We start from the raw sequence: 15,249 nt of genomic DNA, 5'->3' as shown, positions 1-15,249 counted from the left end.
TATAAGCAGAGAATGACAACTGTCAGCTCTTCACTGGCGAATGTTCCTTGTGCCCATCAGCTTGTGGAGACTCCTGGTGCTGCCTTCTCTGCGCAGCCTCAGCCTTCCTGGGGGCGGGGTTGGGAAGGCGGCCAGCGGAGGCCCCTGCCCCAACAGCGGCATCGGGCATCGTGCGGGAGGGACGAGGTGCCAGGTACCCGGGGTACACTGTGACCCACACCCCTTCTTCCTCCTTTTACTGCTGCGTAGACCTCCCCCAGGGCGGCTCCCGGAGCCCGAGAGAGCAGCCTGAACACACGTGCTAACCATTTCTTGTGGGTGTCCTTGTATAATGAGAGCAGAGGAGGCACCTGTTGCCAGGCAACCGAGAACAACCACCCGGCAGGCCACCATCTGCTCCTTCAGGCCGTGTCCTCTGCTAGGGACTGCAGGCCCCAACCTCCCCATGTCCGGCTGTTTCCCTCCAAGGTCTGGCTGACCTTCATGACTGTCCCTGAATGTGGTTCCAGCCCATGCAGTCCTACCACCTAACCTGATCCCCTTCAGCCACCTGATCAACTCTGCCTGCTCAGTGTAACCGCCACCTCCCCACCCCTGCCCAGAGACCATCCACACACTAACAACCCATAGCACGTGCCATGGAGAGGGACACAGAACAAGAACCAGGGGCACTGAGCGGCCACTTCCAGCAGGTACAGGCTTCCCTGCTGGACCTAGAAACATAAGTGGAGTTGTATCAGGTTGGGGATGAAGTGTGTCGGGAGAGGTACAGAGAAGAGGTGGCATCAACAGGCAGCACTGGAAGCTTCTATCTGCTCGGTGAGCAGGGCTGGGCCCTGAGCCAGGCTCCAGGCTGGGTAGGGATTACAAGGTCACTGATGACAGAGGCCAGACCCCTGTCCCAAGGGAGCTCCCTGCCTCATGAGGTGACCACACACCCTCGCTGTTGCGCTGGGGCTGTGAGGGCATCAGGGGTAAACATTTGATTTCTTTGGACGTCTGGACAAGATGCACAGAGAGCTGGGCGCTTGAGTTGGGGTTTGGAAGGATGTATAGGAGTTGGTAGGAAAGACGGGCTACAAATGGGAAAGGAAATTTCAGGGAGAGAAAACAATGTGAAACAAAATAACTATAAAATGTCACACAGTTTTATTGAATAGCCACTCCCAGTCCCCGACTTGCAGGTGTTGCCAGGTGTTACCTTTGGAGGTTCCATCCCTCTGTGCTCCAGGTGAGGGAACTGGCATTCAGAGCGGTTAAGGAACTTGCCTGGGTTCACAGAGCGTTGCTCAGCTCCACTGCCTGGTATGTGGCAGGGCAAGGGCTAGGATGAGGCAAGCCAGACGCCTAGGGAGCATTCCAGGAGGCTTTCATTTCAGGTGACCCTGTGAGTTGTGCAGCGTGCTTCCCTAAGGGCTTTGCTTGCCTCCCGCTACTTGAGGCTCTGGGGCCCTGGTGGGAAAGGGGGTTAGCGTGTATGTGAGGCGGGAGCCGCAGGCCGCTTGGGGCCAATTAGGAAGGAGCTCATCACACGTGTAGGAGCTTGAACCTTGATCCTGTGGGCCCTGGGACCATGCAGCCGTTTAAGCAAAGACAGACGCCATCAGAGTTGTGTGTGGGGCTGGAGGGGAGTGTTGGCACCCTCCTCAGACTTCACTTTCGTTTCCTTGGGTGCACAGGTACTTCAGAGCCTTGGCTGGGCTCCCTGGAGCCCCTTCACTTTACTTTGGTGATTAGGGGGGGGTGCTTCTCACCCATTCCCCGTGTGTAACAGCAGTGACACCGTGAGACTCCCAGCAGGGACACCAGCGAGGGCCATGAGAGCTTTCATTATGCAAAATCATTAAAAAGAAATAGGATCAAGGTTTCTCCTGATTCCGAGCCCCCTAACTTTCAAATAATTAGGGAGGGGACAGAGGTGGAACTGAGCCCATCACAAGTTATAGGGGCTCTGGGGTGGCTCCTTTAAACTCTTGGCAGAACTAATTACTGTGAAATGTCCTTAGTGATTCCATCAATTAGAGGGGAGACCCCCTATCTCATCCATGCCCTGGGGGGCTTGCAGTTGTGTTTGGTGGGGGGCAGAGCTGGACAGCGGCTGAATGGCATAGGGAATGGTAGATTGGGCTGTCACTTGATAAAAAAAATTGTCGGGTCAAAAACCTCCTAGAAATGTTTCAAAAGAAAACTAAGAACTTCTAGGTACAATTTATTTCAGGCTTGTGAATATCTCTTCCTGTTAATCATTTGCAGCTCTGATCCTTTTGTGCTTAAAAAACCACCGCACATGCCAAATCCAGCCAGAACAGAGGTTGCAGTGGGCCCTTTGGGGTCCATTTTCAGTTATGGATTAGATTTTCCTCTCAGGCTTTGACCTTTGTGGTTGCCTGCTCCTTGAAGCTGGCGGGAGACCCAGCCCGTGGCTCTGTGACATGTGACAGGATAGGTGCGTCGCTGTGGTTTGGTCCCCAGCCACCTACATAACCCCACTGGGTGGGCCAGGAGCTCTGCAGCGTGCAGGGGTGAAGTGAGCTGGAAGTGGTATAGACGGGGGCTAGCCGGGGGAAACCGCCCAAGTGGGCGAGGGGGTACCAAGGCCCCCTCACCATCGGGATGCAAGAGACAGACCCCGCTTTACGTTTTTATAACTTACCTCTGTTCTGACCACTAGTGACAGAAATGCCAGTTCAGTCAACAGAGGGTTTCCTTGCGTACCTGGGGTGGTGCTGGGGGCCACTTTGGTTTCTGCTGAGAGTTCAGGGTCCCTCTTGCCTCAAATCCTCTGCCCTGTTTCTCCCAAATAGTAGGTCTATACCCTTGATCATTTCATTAACGTAAGAAATCAAGCATTAAATTTTTTCTCTGTACTTCGGGTATCTGAGAGAAGAGGTGAATGCTATTGATCCTTTTTTGGCTTAACAAAGAAACATTATGAATGTTTATACCTGCAGAAGTAAAGATGTCAGTGTAATCATTATAACCAGGGCACAACACATGATTTTGTGAGATGACCGATCAGAATCCAGAGGTTCTAGAGGCTAAAGGTGACCTCCCAGGAGGTTTCCTTCCTTCCAGGAGGAAATCCCAGAGAAATTCACCCGTCGCCATGCACTCCCTTTCTTCAGGCCCTTCTGTGGTGTCCCATTGCCTGTGGGGAGACGTCCTTCCCTTGGCTTACAGTGCCTTGCTCACTCCTTTCTCTGTCTACGTGGCCTTCAGCTCGTCTCTGTCTCAGGGCCTTTGCACGTGCTGCTCCTTCTGCCTGGAGCACCCTTCTCCTGGTACCTACACTGTTCTCCCCCTCATTTCGCTCAGACCTCTGCTCAAACATCATCCACCACAGAGGCCCCCACCCACCTCGGACCCCTCACCTGCTTTGTTTCTCCTCCCAGCACTCCTCGCTGCCTGACTATAGCCTGTCCTTGAGTTTCATTGTCCATCTCTGCGAGAAGAGCCTCCAGGAGAGTGGGGACTTTGAGTTGCTTACAGCAGCTCCTCAGAGCCTGGAATGGTGGCTGGCACAGGGAGGGCGCTCCATCTGTATTGGGTGACTGAGAATGAATGAATGAATGCATGAACGAATGGGTACATGAGAGCATCCGATCAGCATGAAGGATTTCCAGCCACCCTGCAGAGAGGAACTAGGTGGAGTGTATTTCTGGGAAAGGCGGGGACAGTGTCTACTTTGGACAACTGGGAGAAGGGGGTCCCAGATGCGGTCACAGGGCTGGGACAGACCTGGGAAGGGGATACGGGACTTTGTGACCAGGAGGAACTGTCGGGAGCGGGCTCTTCTGAGCCTCTGAGGAGATGTGCCCAGTTCTCTGCTCCGTTTCAGGGCCTGGCGACCGCTCGGCTGTTTCCATGGGGACAGCTGGCGAGGTCGTCACATGTTTAAGTCTCTCCATACTGGCTGGTCAATGGCTGCCAACACACCAGGATCCCCAGGTCCGTCCGGGGCCCATATCCTAAGAAGCTCATGCGTGGCCAGCAGGGACCCTAGTCCCCGCCCTGCTGCAGCCCCAGGGCCATTGTAGGACCTGGTGAGCAAAGTGGTGGGACAGCCAGCAGTGGGCATGAGCTTGCAAGAGCTTGGAACAGAGGGCCCAGGGCCGGTTAGAGCCACAGGCAGGGCCGGCCTAGTTCAGGACGTGGCGCCCCACATTGGACAGCGTCAGGGCCCCTGACAAGCCTGGTGCTCAGCATCGCCACTAAGAGGCAGCAGAGCGCAGCACCTCCAGTGTTGAAACGCTGACGCTGCTGCTGTCCTCCAGCTCTGAGACCTCAGGCGTGGCTTTCCGCCATCCATGCCTCGGTTTCCTTGGCGATAACGTGGGAAGGATAATACTGTTTTTATTGGGGGATTCGATGCAGTAATGCACAGAAAGGGCTCAGCACAGACTGTGGCTCAGGGTCTCACTCCACATGGCTGGGTCTTCCCTCTGGCAGGATCCGTTGCCTGACAGCTGTTTAGTTACAGGTTTGATGAATGAATGAAGGAATGACAGACAGTGTGCTCCCGGGGTGGACACAGTCGTGTGTCGCTCCGACCCCATGGGCAGGAGCAGTCTGGTGACAGCCATCATTTCTCTATCTCCGCAGTCTTCGAGGAGCCCGAGGACCCCAGTAACCGCTCCTTCTTCTCGGAAATCATCTCCTCAGTGTCTGATGTGAAGTTCAGCCACAGCGGCCGATACATGCTCACTCGGGATTACCTCACGGTCAAGGTCTGGGACCTGAACATGGAGACGAGGCCCATCGAGACCTACCAGGTGGGCTGCAGCCTGGACCACCTTGGGGTCCCGCCCTGCGTGGGGCACTCCCCGGGGGGGCTTCCTATCTCCAGGGTGGCTTTCAGAGGCCACAGCTCGGCCAAGGGCAGAGGACCTGCTCAGCCCTGCCTTGCAGGGAGCTGTGAACGTCCTCAGCTTGCTGGCTCCTGCCCCAGGCAGGGCTGTGCCTGGCCTGCAGTCCGGGGCCCAGGGCACCAAGGGGAGCCTCAGGCTGGCCCTGATTTGAGAGGACAGATGATCAAGGGTGCAAATAATGGCATCCCTCCCCAGGAGCCAGCGTCTGCCATCTTGCCATGAGGCGGTAAGATTTGCCCTCTCCAGGGCACATCCTTAGTGCACGGGAGCGTGTTACATTTCTAAGTCCTCAGCCAGGCCTTTTAAGCCAGGCCTGCAGGACGAAGCACAGGGCACCTTCCTGGATGAGCTCCTTCCTAATTGGCCCCAAGCGGCCTGCGGCTCCTGCCTCACACACATGCTAACCTTTATTATTTCCTATTTTTCTGTTACAATCTATCCAGATATACTAGGGAGTAGAAAATAAAATTCATGGGGTGTTCAAATAAAACAGAGACTTGGAAGACACATGAGACTGCTTTAAAGTTGCTTTAAAGCTGTTTCCAGTTATGTCTTTAGCTTGGGAGATTAGGGAGGCTTCTAGGAGGAGGTGATGTTTGTGCTGCACATCGTAGGATTGGTAGGGTTTGGTTGTGCAGACGTGAGTGGGAAAACACCTCCCCGCCCCAGAAGCCCCAGCCAAACCCTCATGTTTTCACCAAGTCTTAGGAGCACATGGGGTTCCACACACTTACCATCTGTCACCTCTATTTCTTACTGCCACTGTGAAGGGGGGTACCATCAGCCCCTTTTGGCAGGAAGGGATGTTGGGGTGCTGAGAGGTTAGGATACGTGGGAGCTGCCTCATAGCTGGAAAATGACAGATTCAGAGCCCATGTGGGAGCTCTATGCATTCCTTCCCTGTCTTCCTTCTTTGCCAAAGCCTGGGGTCGGGAAGTGTCCTGGGGGGGCAGAAGGATTCCCTCTGGGAAGGGGTGCAGAGCTAAGAGGAGAGGACAGGGTGCTCCTGGAAGCCACACGCCCACAAGGACATCTGGCGTGGTTCTGGTCCATTACCCACCTTCCCTCAGTTCTACTCCTTCCTTGGGGTGGATTCATGAAAGGGCCATCACAGCTCCTTGTGACAACCCCTCTGTAAGCCACGTGTGTTTACCAGGGGCTGAAGCCTAAGGGAAATAAGGACATGAGCCATCTGGGGGAGGGGAACAGCAAGTGCAAAGGCCCTGAGGCAGGGACACCGTTAGTGAGGTTAAGGATTGTGGAGGACCCAGCTGGAGCAGAGTGAGGAAGGGAAGAGAAGAAGAGCCTGAGGTCAGAGAAGCGACAGGGCAGAGCCCAGGGAGACTTGTGGGCACTGGCGGGTTTTGAGCGGAGGTGTGACATGACCCAGCTTACTTTCACAGGGATTCCTCTGGCTGCCTGTGCAGATGGACTGGGGCAGAGGCAGATGCAGGGCGAGCAGTTAGGAGGTGTTTGTAATAGGCTGGGATGTGACGCTCGGAGCAGGGTGCTTCTCTTTCCCCTTTCCTCCACAATGGTGCTCTGGCGACTATTGGTATTCTCAGAGGGCATGACGCCATACCAAGCAGTGACGTACGGTTCATCCCACAACATCCCGTGAGGTCTGCATGCTTATCACTTTAAAGATGAAGAAACCAAGGTTCAGAGAGATGAAGTCACGAGTCCAGAATCACACAGCTGGGGAGGGGCGAAGCCAGGATCTGGTCCCTCTTTGTCACTGTGACTGTCTCCTCTCTGGTCAAAGCTCAGGATTGGCCATGTGCCAGGCTGTGGGCCCTTCCTGGTGAGCAGGGCTGAGACGGAGTGCCATCCAGACCCAGAGAGCACAGCCCCTCACTGCTCAGTGACACCGTCTTCGTGGTGGGGGCCAGGAATGGCAGGAGCCCCTCTCGACTCACCCCGTCCCCTTCTCGTGCCAGGTCCACGATTACCTTCGGAGCAAGCTCTGTTCGCTATATGAGAATGACTGCATTTTCGACAAGTTTGAATGCGCCTGGAACGGGAGTGACAGGTAACCATCACACCTCAGGCCCCACCTTCTAACGGGGGAGAGTTCTGTCCAGTGGGGCCCCTGCTGGTGACCTGGGCAAATGCGTCAAGGGAATCCACTATTAATAAGCCTCAAAAAATCAAGGTGTTCGAAAGAGGGCCGCCTTTTTTGTGGCAGGCACAGGCGTGAGCTCTCAGCTCTCAAATTCAAGGACAGGAAACAAAACTTCACATTCTGTAGCTACACTTAATGTCTATGTTGAACCCTCACTCCCTGAGTGATAGTGGAAACACATTTAGTGAATTCCAGGTCCCGTGGTTGTCGGGGTGAGGGGTGTTGGCACGCAGTGCCGGGACCTCCATCAGGCAGACAGCTTTAGCCACTAGAGTCTCCCCACCCGCCTCCCGCCATCAGTGCTGCAGCCGCCTCTCTCTAGCGGCACCCCCACTTCAGGCCCACTAGGGCTGGGGGAGCACATCCCAGCTCCGGTACGTCTGGGGCTGGCAGGGGTCTGCAGGTCCAGCGCGTCTCAGGGCCCCACCCACCTGGGAAATGGCCCTACACCTGAGTGAGTTCCTGTTTCCCCATCCCCGGCTCAGCCCAGGGCGGTGTGGACAGGGACCGCCCAGCACGAGGCCCAGGTAACAAGGCGATGCAGGGCCAGCACATCAGAATGCCACAGCACATTTTCACAATCGGAGCAAGTTTGGTGTCACCTCGCTCCCCTGTAGTCTAGTCCGATGTGGCAAGTGCAGTGACGGGGGGTGCAGTGGGACCCTGCAGTGTTCTACTCAGGTGCCGTCTGGGAGGGTGGTGTTCATTCACATGGACCCCATCAGTCATATGTGTGTGCCCAGGGGTGGGCGGGCTCTCCCCCAGTTCTGAGGGGCCCACACTGCTTCCGTCACGTAAGAGCGTCTGTGCTATGGCCCTGTCTGGCTTTGGTCACAGGCAAGCTGGGACCATAAAGGTAGGTGGGTATGAAGAGAGGGAGGCCTGAAAGCACAGGACCAGGAGGGAGCCCCCCAGAAGCAACAGGCCCCAAGTGGGGTAAAGCCGCAGGGGTGGGTATCCCTGAGAGTCTCTGCTGACAACCATGGGCCCAGGTCTCTGAGCAGGGCTGTGGTCTCGGTCAGAGGGACCAGCATGGCGATTACAGGGCCACTTACGGATGCTTAGAAAGCCAGGATGGAGACGGTGCTGCCTGAGACGGCTGACACAGCAGGCTCAGAGACACTGGCACTCCCTCTGGGTCCTTGCACCCAGGCTGACGCCGGACACCCCCAGTGAGGACAGGGATCCTCAGTTACCCCTGGGCTGCAGGTCCTGATGCATTGGGGTGTTCCCTGCCGAGCAATGCCAGTGGGTCATGGGCTGGGGATTCCATCCTTATTGCTGGCAAAAGGTGATTCCGTGTGCGCGCGCATGTCCCAGTGGTTATGAGCACTTCCTGCACGTTGCCACCAGAGGGCACCCGTGAACAGGCGATGCCTGGCTCCCAGCCACAGGGCCAGCAAGCTCTGTTGCAGACTGCTGCCCAGCCTGGAGCTTAGCTGTCCTGCCTCTTACAGCTGTTTCCTACCATATACTTTAGAAACCAGACATCCCCAACCGTGGAGGTCTCCACCCCCCCCCCTTACTGTTTCCCTCTCCACACCCGGCTCTGCTCCTGACCCCTGGACCCCGGTCCACATTGCACCTGGCTCACTCCTCCTTTCACCCGGCACGACCAACTGAACTCCAGGCCCCCTCCTCCAGGAAGCCATCAGGGTGCTCACCACCCTGTCCCCCCAGCTGCCTGGGTTTTCCTTCCATGCCTTGGCATTTATCACATTTTTCTCCTTGCCTCTGTTTGCCTCCTCCAGTGGTCGGGGTGCCCTGCAGGTGGGACTGTAGCTCAGACCATTCTGAGTCCCTCACTTGGGGTCTTGGGAGTGTCCAGTCAATGGCTATGGACATTCTGGAAGGCATAGGGGTGTGCCACATCCTTCATTTCATCCCGAGCGTTCCTCTGAGTGCAGCATGCCCTGTGGGCAGGGATCCTGAGGCAAATAAACCCTGGTCTCTGCCTCCCAGGAGCTCGGAGTCAAGGGTAGGAGCAAGCACTGCCCTCCATGGCCCCAGCCTTGCAGACCACGCAAACCCGAATCCCACGGGGCTTAGCGTGTGCTGTCCTTCTCATGTTAGTGGGGTGCTTACGGTATCCTGTTCTGTAGATGGCAGCATAGGGATGCTGGGTGTCTGATAACCCTCACAGCGATTTCTTACCCACCTCCAGCAAGACTTAGGTGGGCAGCCTGGTGTATAGGAAAGGACCGCGGCTTTAGGGTCAGACACCATGATTTCTGGTCCACTTGCCACCACTCTTCAGCCACGTGTAAGCCGCTGGGCTGCCTGAGTCTGCTCACCTGGAACGTGGTGCTAATAAACTGTGACCTTCCAGGGCTGCTTTGGGGCCGAGACCCTGCGTGTGAAGCTCCTGGCAAGGCCACAGGTGCATACTAGCAGTGGATGGTCTGCCATTGCACACATGGGTCTGTTGTCTGTCTTGGACCTACCCTAGTTACCCACCTGAAAGAACCCTGCTGAGCCTCCAAGACCTACCTCAAATGCCACTTCCTCTAGGGAGCTCTCCTTGATATGCCCTACCTGGGAGGAGGAGGTTTATGTCAACCAAGAGTCTTCTGGTTGCAGGAGTCAGAAAAGCCTAAGCTTGTTCTGAGCAGTTCTGGGCCAGGCTGCCCCAGGGCTCATGCTGTATCTTTGGGACCATCTCCTGTGTGTCCATCCTCATCTCTGGTGCTCCCTGCTTCTTCTTACATACCGTCAACTTCTCCTGCTGTAGACGGCTCCTCCTTGCTCCTCGGGATGATGACCCCAGATAGTCCTCCTTCTGTTCTCCTCACAACCCCTTCCAGGGCCTATGGAAAATTCTCTTGGAAGGATCTGATTGGCTTTGTTTGGGTCACATGCTCACTGTTTGAGCCAATCAGCATGGACGTGATTATAACCTTATACCACAGTTGGCCCGCAGGGGGCACGTGGAGTGCGGTGATGGAGGGATGGGGGCTGCGCTTTTCCCCGTGGAAAGAGCAGCCAGAATCATGGTCCCACATGCGGAGGAAAATGAGGCCCAGCAGAGGTGAAGCCACTTGCCTGGATGCAAGCCAGGGCAGGGGCAGGGAGGGCAGGGGCAGGGAGGGCGGTCTGGTGATGGCCTAGCTGAGGGTCACGCACTGGGTGGTCCCTGTGGGCTGAAACGGCCAGCTGCCTGGACTGTGAATAACCTCTTAGGATAACTTTAAGACAGACCTTGTCTGGTTCTGTGTTGTTTCCAGGCTCAGCCGACTCCCTGCTCCCACGTGGGGTGTGGGGGGTCACATGGTAGTGAGATCTCCCAGGTCATGACCGAGATGAGTGAGGGGACGTTAGAGCCAGCCCAGCCTTCCCAGGATGAGCTGACTTCTGAGGCGAGAAGGGGGGCTTGCAGGGGGTGGGAGGCGGCGTGTGCGCTTTCCACACCCCGAGCAGAGCGGGGTGGGCCCCTCGCACCTGCGAGCCCCTCCACACCCGTCATCTAATTGTCTCGACAACAAACGGGTCTATTAGCAGGAATTAAGGTTTTAGAGGCAGAATTTTAGAACAGAAAAGAACAGAGCCAGAAAACACATGAGAACTCTCCACCCACCCTCCCTTCACCCCCAGATGAGGCAGATCTCTTGAAAAGGCAGAACTGTGTGCCCACCTCCCCAGGCATGCCCCCCTCCCGCACCGTTCACCACTAGCTTCAGAGAGGTCCCATCCGCTCCCTGCAGGTCTGGCCCACGCCAGTGTGCAGAGGGATGGCTGGCCCAGGCGAGGCTTCCATGGATGTCCCAGAACGTGCACAGAAGAGCCACTTTATGGAGGGGTCGTGTCCTCATTGCCCCCGAAATGCCTACCTGATCTCTGAACATGAGGTCAGCAAAAGCAGTTTGGGTGTCAAGGGGAAGTGACACATAACCCTAACACTGCAGGTAGTGAGCATGGCCGTCTCCAGGGGCTGCACAGGTTGGGCAGAGGAGCCCCCGAAGCCACTCGTGGGTGGGAACCCAAAGGGAATTCTTGGCCCAGACTTGCCAGGCCCCACGCCCAGTAAAACATTTCTGTGAAGGATCAGAAGTCTGAGTGGCCAACGCATAGGGAGAAACAGTAGATGGACAGATGGAAAATTCTAGGAGGTCTGTGAACACTTGTCCATGAGTGGTGTGCAAAGAGCGTTCAGTTTGTTTAGTCACTCAGCTACTCAGAGAACAGAGGGTCCTGGGCCCTGCTGGGAGCGGCGGGTCTGGGTGACTCAAGGGCCTGCCCTTTATACAGCACCATCTGCATTTATTTTCCTTGCTCCCCACTCTGTTGTGGGCTCGTCTCCTGAAAGTCTGGGGCTGTCTGTCCTGGACTAAAGGGGAAAGTACAGGAGCAGATTTTCATGATGTTTGGGGCAGAGCACTAAAGGGCTCTTAGCTCTTGGCCCCGAAGTCCATATGACGGAGGCTGACATGTGAGGGAGGACGGGAGACCTGAGGGAAAGGGGGCACTGAGGGCGGTGTGGCCCCGCGCCACCTCCTAGGGGCTCCCTTCCCAGGGAGCAGTGGCCCTCAGCGCCTAGGTTATCTCGAGAAGGGGCAGGTTTCTTCGCCGCGTCCTCCACCTGACTCCTCTCCTCCCTCCAGTGTCATCATGACCGGGGCCTACAACAACTTCTTCCGCATGTTTGACCGGAACACCAAGCGGGATGTCACCCTGGAGGCATCCCGGGAGAGCAGCAAGCCCCGAGCGGTGCTCAAGCCGCGGCGCGTGTGTGTGGGCGGCAAACGCCGGCGCGACGACATCAGCGTGGACAGCTTGGACTTCACCAAGAAGATCCTGCACACGGCCTGGCACCCGGCCGAGAATATCATCGCCATCGCAGCCACCAACAACCTGTACATCTTCCAGGACAAGGTGAGCTCTGAGATGCACTAGGCGTGCGCACGGTCCTGTCCTGCGAGCCAGCGTGTGCAGCCGTCCCAGCACGACCATCAAACGACAGCACAGGAGAGGGAGCCGATTGCTGCGACAACAAGGACGAGGGGAGTGGCCCCGTCCCTCCCCCGGTGTCCCTAAGCCAGGCCACCTTTGCTGGCAGTTGTCAGTTTAAAAGAAGGAAAACAAAGGATTCACAGCCACAAACCGTGAAATGGACGTGATTGGCGGCTTTCAAGTTCAGGGTTCTTTCATTCCCGTACTTGACCTATGTGCGGTCTTTACCACATTATTAGAATTTTTACATCTCTGGGTTAATTTTTCACTCCAGCGGTTCCTTTCAGGGGAAGCGGGAGCCAATGCGAGCTGTTTCTCTCACTGGCCTGTTTGGCCCCAGATCAGGGCTCTGGGGACAGATAATGAAGCTCAGACAAGCCAGCCAGGGGTCCTTTGGTTATAAATGGAGCAGTTTCCACTGTCTCAGAGCTGCGGGTCTCACCTTTGTGTTTTGGATCGTGAATTCATGCTGAGAATTTGCGGTGCAAGCTCCTCTTTTAGGTTCTTTCCACGTCTTTCAATAGCCCCGGTCCCTTTGGGTTTCCTGAGAGGAAGGGGGGTATGAAATCTCCCCGTGTATGCCTGTTATTCTCACCACTTAACCAACCTTTGCTGTGCGTCTGCCTTGTACCAGGCATGGCACCGGTCCTCTAGGTGCATTGGTTTAATCCCTACGCCTGCTCTGCGGGACATCCCATCATCCTTCAGCAGTCGTTGGGCACCTCATGGGAACGCCTTCTGGGCGGGTCCATGACCTTTCGGCATCCTTATCGTGACCCTGGGAGGTGGGTGGGTGTCCGTTCATTTCTTTCATAAACGCCCACTGGTCACTGAGTGCGTGGCTCTGCGCCACGTGCCAGGGATTAAAAGGTGAACAATTTATCCCCCCATTGTACACAAGAGGAAACGGAGGCCCCGGAACAGTCTGCCCGAGGCGCACCAGCCAGGTGGTGCAGTCAGGGACCCCGTCCAGGGTTTTACACAGGAGCCTTCCTCTCCATGTTGGTGGCTCACGTTAGAGCCACAGTCTAGCCTGGAAGGTTCTGGAGACATTGCTTCATCTGTGAAGCAGGACATAGCAGGTGGCACGATGATGGGGACCTGGGAGGACCCAGGTACCCACAGGAGAATCGAGAAGCCCCTGGTGGCTCCTTGCCATGTTTGGTGACTTCAGGAGCTCAGCCCTCCGCGCAACTGCTTGTTGTGCCCTGGCCCCTTTTCCAGACGCGCTGGACCAGCTCCGAAAGAAGATTGCATGTTATGACCATTTTAGGATACCTTTTATTTAGTGACCGCACAGTCTCCGGGGACACTTCCTCCAGGGCCACAATAGTTCCTTCTGCTCTGTCAAGACCAGCTTTGCCCACTCTACCAACCCCCCACGCGTTACCTTTGCCCAGGGAAGGCAGCCGGACCTGTGCTGTGCGTTTTGATTCAGAAAGCAGCCGGCAAGAGGCCCCACCAAATCCAACCTTTTTTTAAAACATGTAACCTAACCTAGGAAAGAGACCCACCCGAGATTTTTGTCAGTGGATAACGGTATACTTTTGTGTGTGTCAAAGCACAAAACGCATGTGCACTCACTTCCGGCCATTCGATATTTACACAAGGAAATGGGTCCATTGATTTTCTTTTTTTTTAATCAAAGTGAATGAAGAATGTTTGTTTATATATCACTGTAAAATCCAGGTGACCTGGACAGTATTATATGTACATATCTATTCTAATTAAAATTAACAATCACAGGATTGGATTCCTTTTTTCCCCCCTTTGTAAAGAGGTTCAAGAATGTGGTAAATTGTATAGAAACCTTGTTGAAGCCAAAATCCAGCTCTGAGGGCCTTACACAATTACTCGGATATTTGGCACAATCCATTTCCCTTTGTGATTCAGATGCTGAGAGGAAATGTGCATTTACAGCTGGAGGTGTCTGTCAGATGACAGATTTAACACTTACCAACTGCCAAGTGCATATCATACACCGTAGTCAAAAGGAGGTCTTAACACAGTTCCTGGTTCCTTACTTCTGTTGTAAACTTTGGATACCAAACCAAAGACAAAGAAAACATAAAGAAAGAAAAAGATCTTTTCGGAAGTACAGCCTGTCTTTGGATCCCTGGACACGAATGATGTTCAAAGCAAACTGTGAATAATAACGTGTGTTTCGAGAAAAGATGTTGGGGGGGGAGGGGGAGAGGCCAAACTAGAAATGGCAGAAGGGCCAGTAAAACAGTCACAAACGTTGCTTCCTTAACTGTGTTTAAATTTTCTGCTCTTCTTGAATGTACGGGCATTCCCATAGTCGTTGTGAAGTTGTTGGGTTGTTTTTATTTTTGTTTGAATTCTCTCGGAGGACTGCTCTCGGTGGCACTGGACATGTGGGGGTAGAGTAGATGGAACTGACTACGTTGGACTCTGTAACTCATAGGTGCATTCTTGTTTTCTTTGGTGTTTCACAAATTACCCAACTGTTGAATAAAACTATAAATATGTGAATACCAGCTTTTTCCAATAAAATAACAAATGTTACCTTGAAAATGATGCTCAGAATGGTGTGTGTTTTTAATGAGGCTGACCCAGGGCCGTGGGTCCGCTCAGGCGGCAATATGGTGCACTGCACGTGGGCCCTGGGAAGCCTGGATCGCCTCAAGGCTTTGCTGCCTCGAGCTCCTAGCACAGCTTTTAACCTTTCCAAGCTCTGATGTCATCACCGAGGAAACGGAGCAAATAATAACACCCACCTGGCTGGTTTGGGTTGTGGGGGAGGGGCGAGCTTTCATGGGACAAGGCCTGCAAAGCACAGTGCCTGGCACGTAAGCCCTCAGTAAACGGTAGCTGTTTGTTTTGAAGCTGGTGAGCATCATTCATCCTGATTTCCAAATATTCTCACATTCTCCCATGATGTTTTTGGACCCTCACATCCACTGTGAGAATAAGGTACAGATGAGGCGATTGAGGTTCAGAGAGGTTAAGGAACGAGAAGGAGAGCACACAGCTAGCATGTGTTGGTACCAGCTTTTGAGCTTGGGCGAGCTAACTCTTACCACAGTGCTCCCCTAACAGCACCACCGCACCGTGCCTCGGGGTCCCAGGGAACGGGAGCCAGAGAGGAGAGAGACCACAGGGCGTCTGGGTTGGTTCTGGAAGCCAGGGCAGTCTAGCCCCACCTGCTGTGACGGCTGAGATGAACAAGAGGACGTGTGGGGACGTGCTCTGTGTACCTGTGGGTCTCCCTGGCCCCTTCCTGGGAGCCTAAGCCTCTCGCCTCCACTTTTTTATTTTTTTATTTTTTATAAGGAGGGAGCAGCT

The 15,249-nt window shown here is 54.8% G+C and overlaps 1 protein-coding gene across 2 annotated transcripts in view; it reads left to right on the top strand.

The window, feature by feature from the left end:
* PPP2R2C (protein phosphatase 2 regulatory subunit Bgamma) overlaps positions 1–14,481 on the top strand; it is a 107,569-nt gene extending 93,088 nt beyond the window's left edge. For both annotated transcript variants that reach the window (XM_081055157.1, XM_081055158.1), the window contains exons 7-9: positions 4,603–4,772; positions 6,809–6,900; positions 11,592–14,481. In XM_081055157.1, coding sequence (XP_080911283.1) covers positions 4,603–4,772; positions 6,809–6,900; positions 11,592–11,883 — 554 coding nt within the window. In that variant the 3' untranslated portion in view covers positions 11,884–14,481. The remainder of the gene's footprint in view (positions 1–4,602; positions 4,773–6,808; positions 6,901–11,591) is intronic.
* The last annotated feature ends 768 nt before the right edge of the window (positions 14,482–15,249 follow it).

The sequence above is a fragment of the Rhinolophus hipposideros genome (assembly GCF_964194185.1).
Source record: "Rhinolophus hipposideros genome assembly, chromosome: 1".
In the NCBI taxonomy this organism is placed as follows: domain Eukaryota; kingdom Metazoa; phylum Chordata; class Mammalia; order Chiroptera; family Rhinolophidae; genus Rhinolophus; species Rhinolophus hipposideros.
The sequence above is the reverse complement of the archived record's forward strand: the minus strand, read 5'-3'. Positions and strand labels throughout refer to the sequence as shown.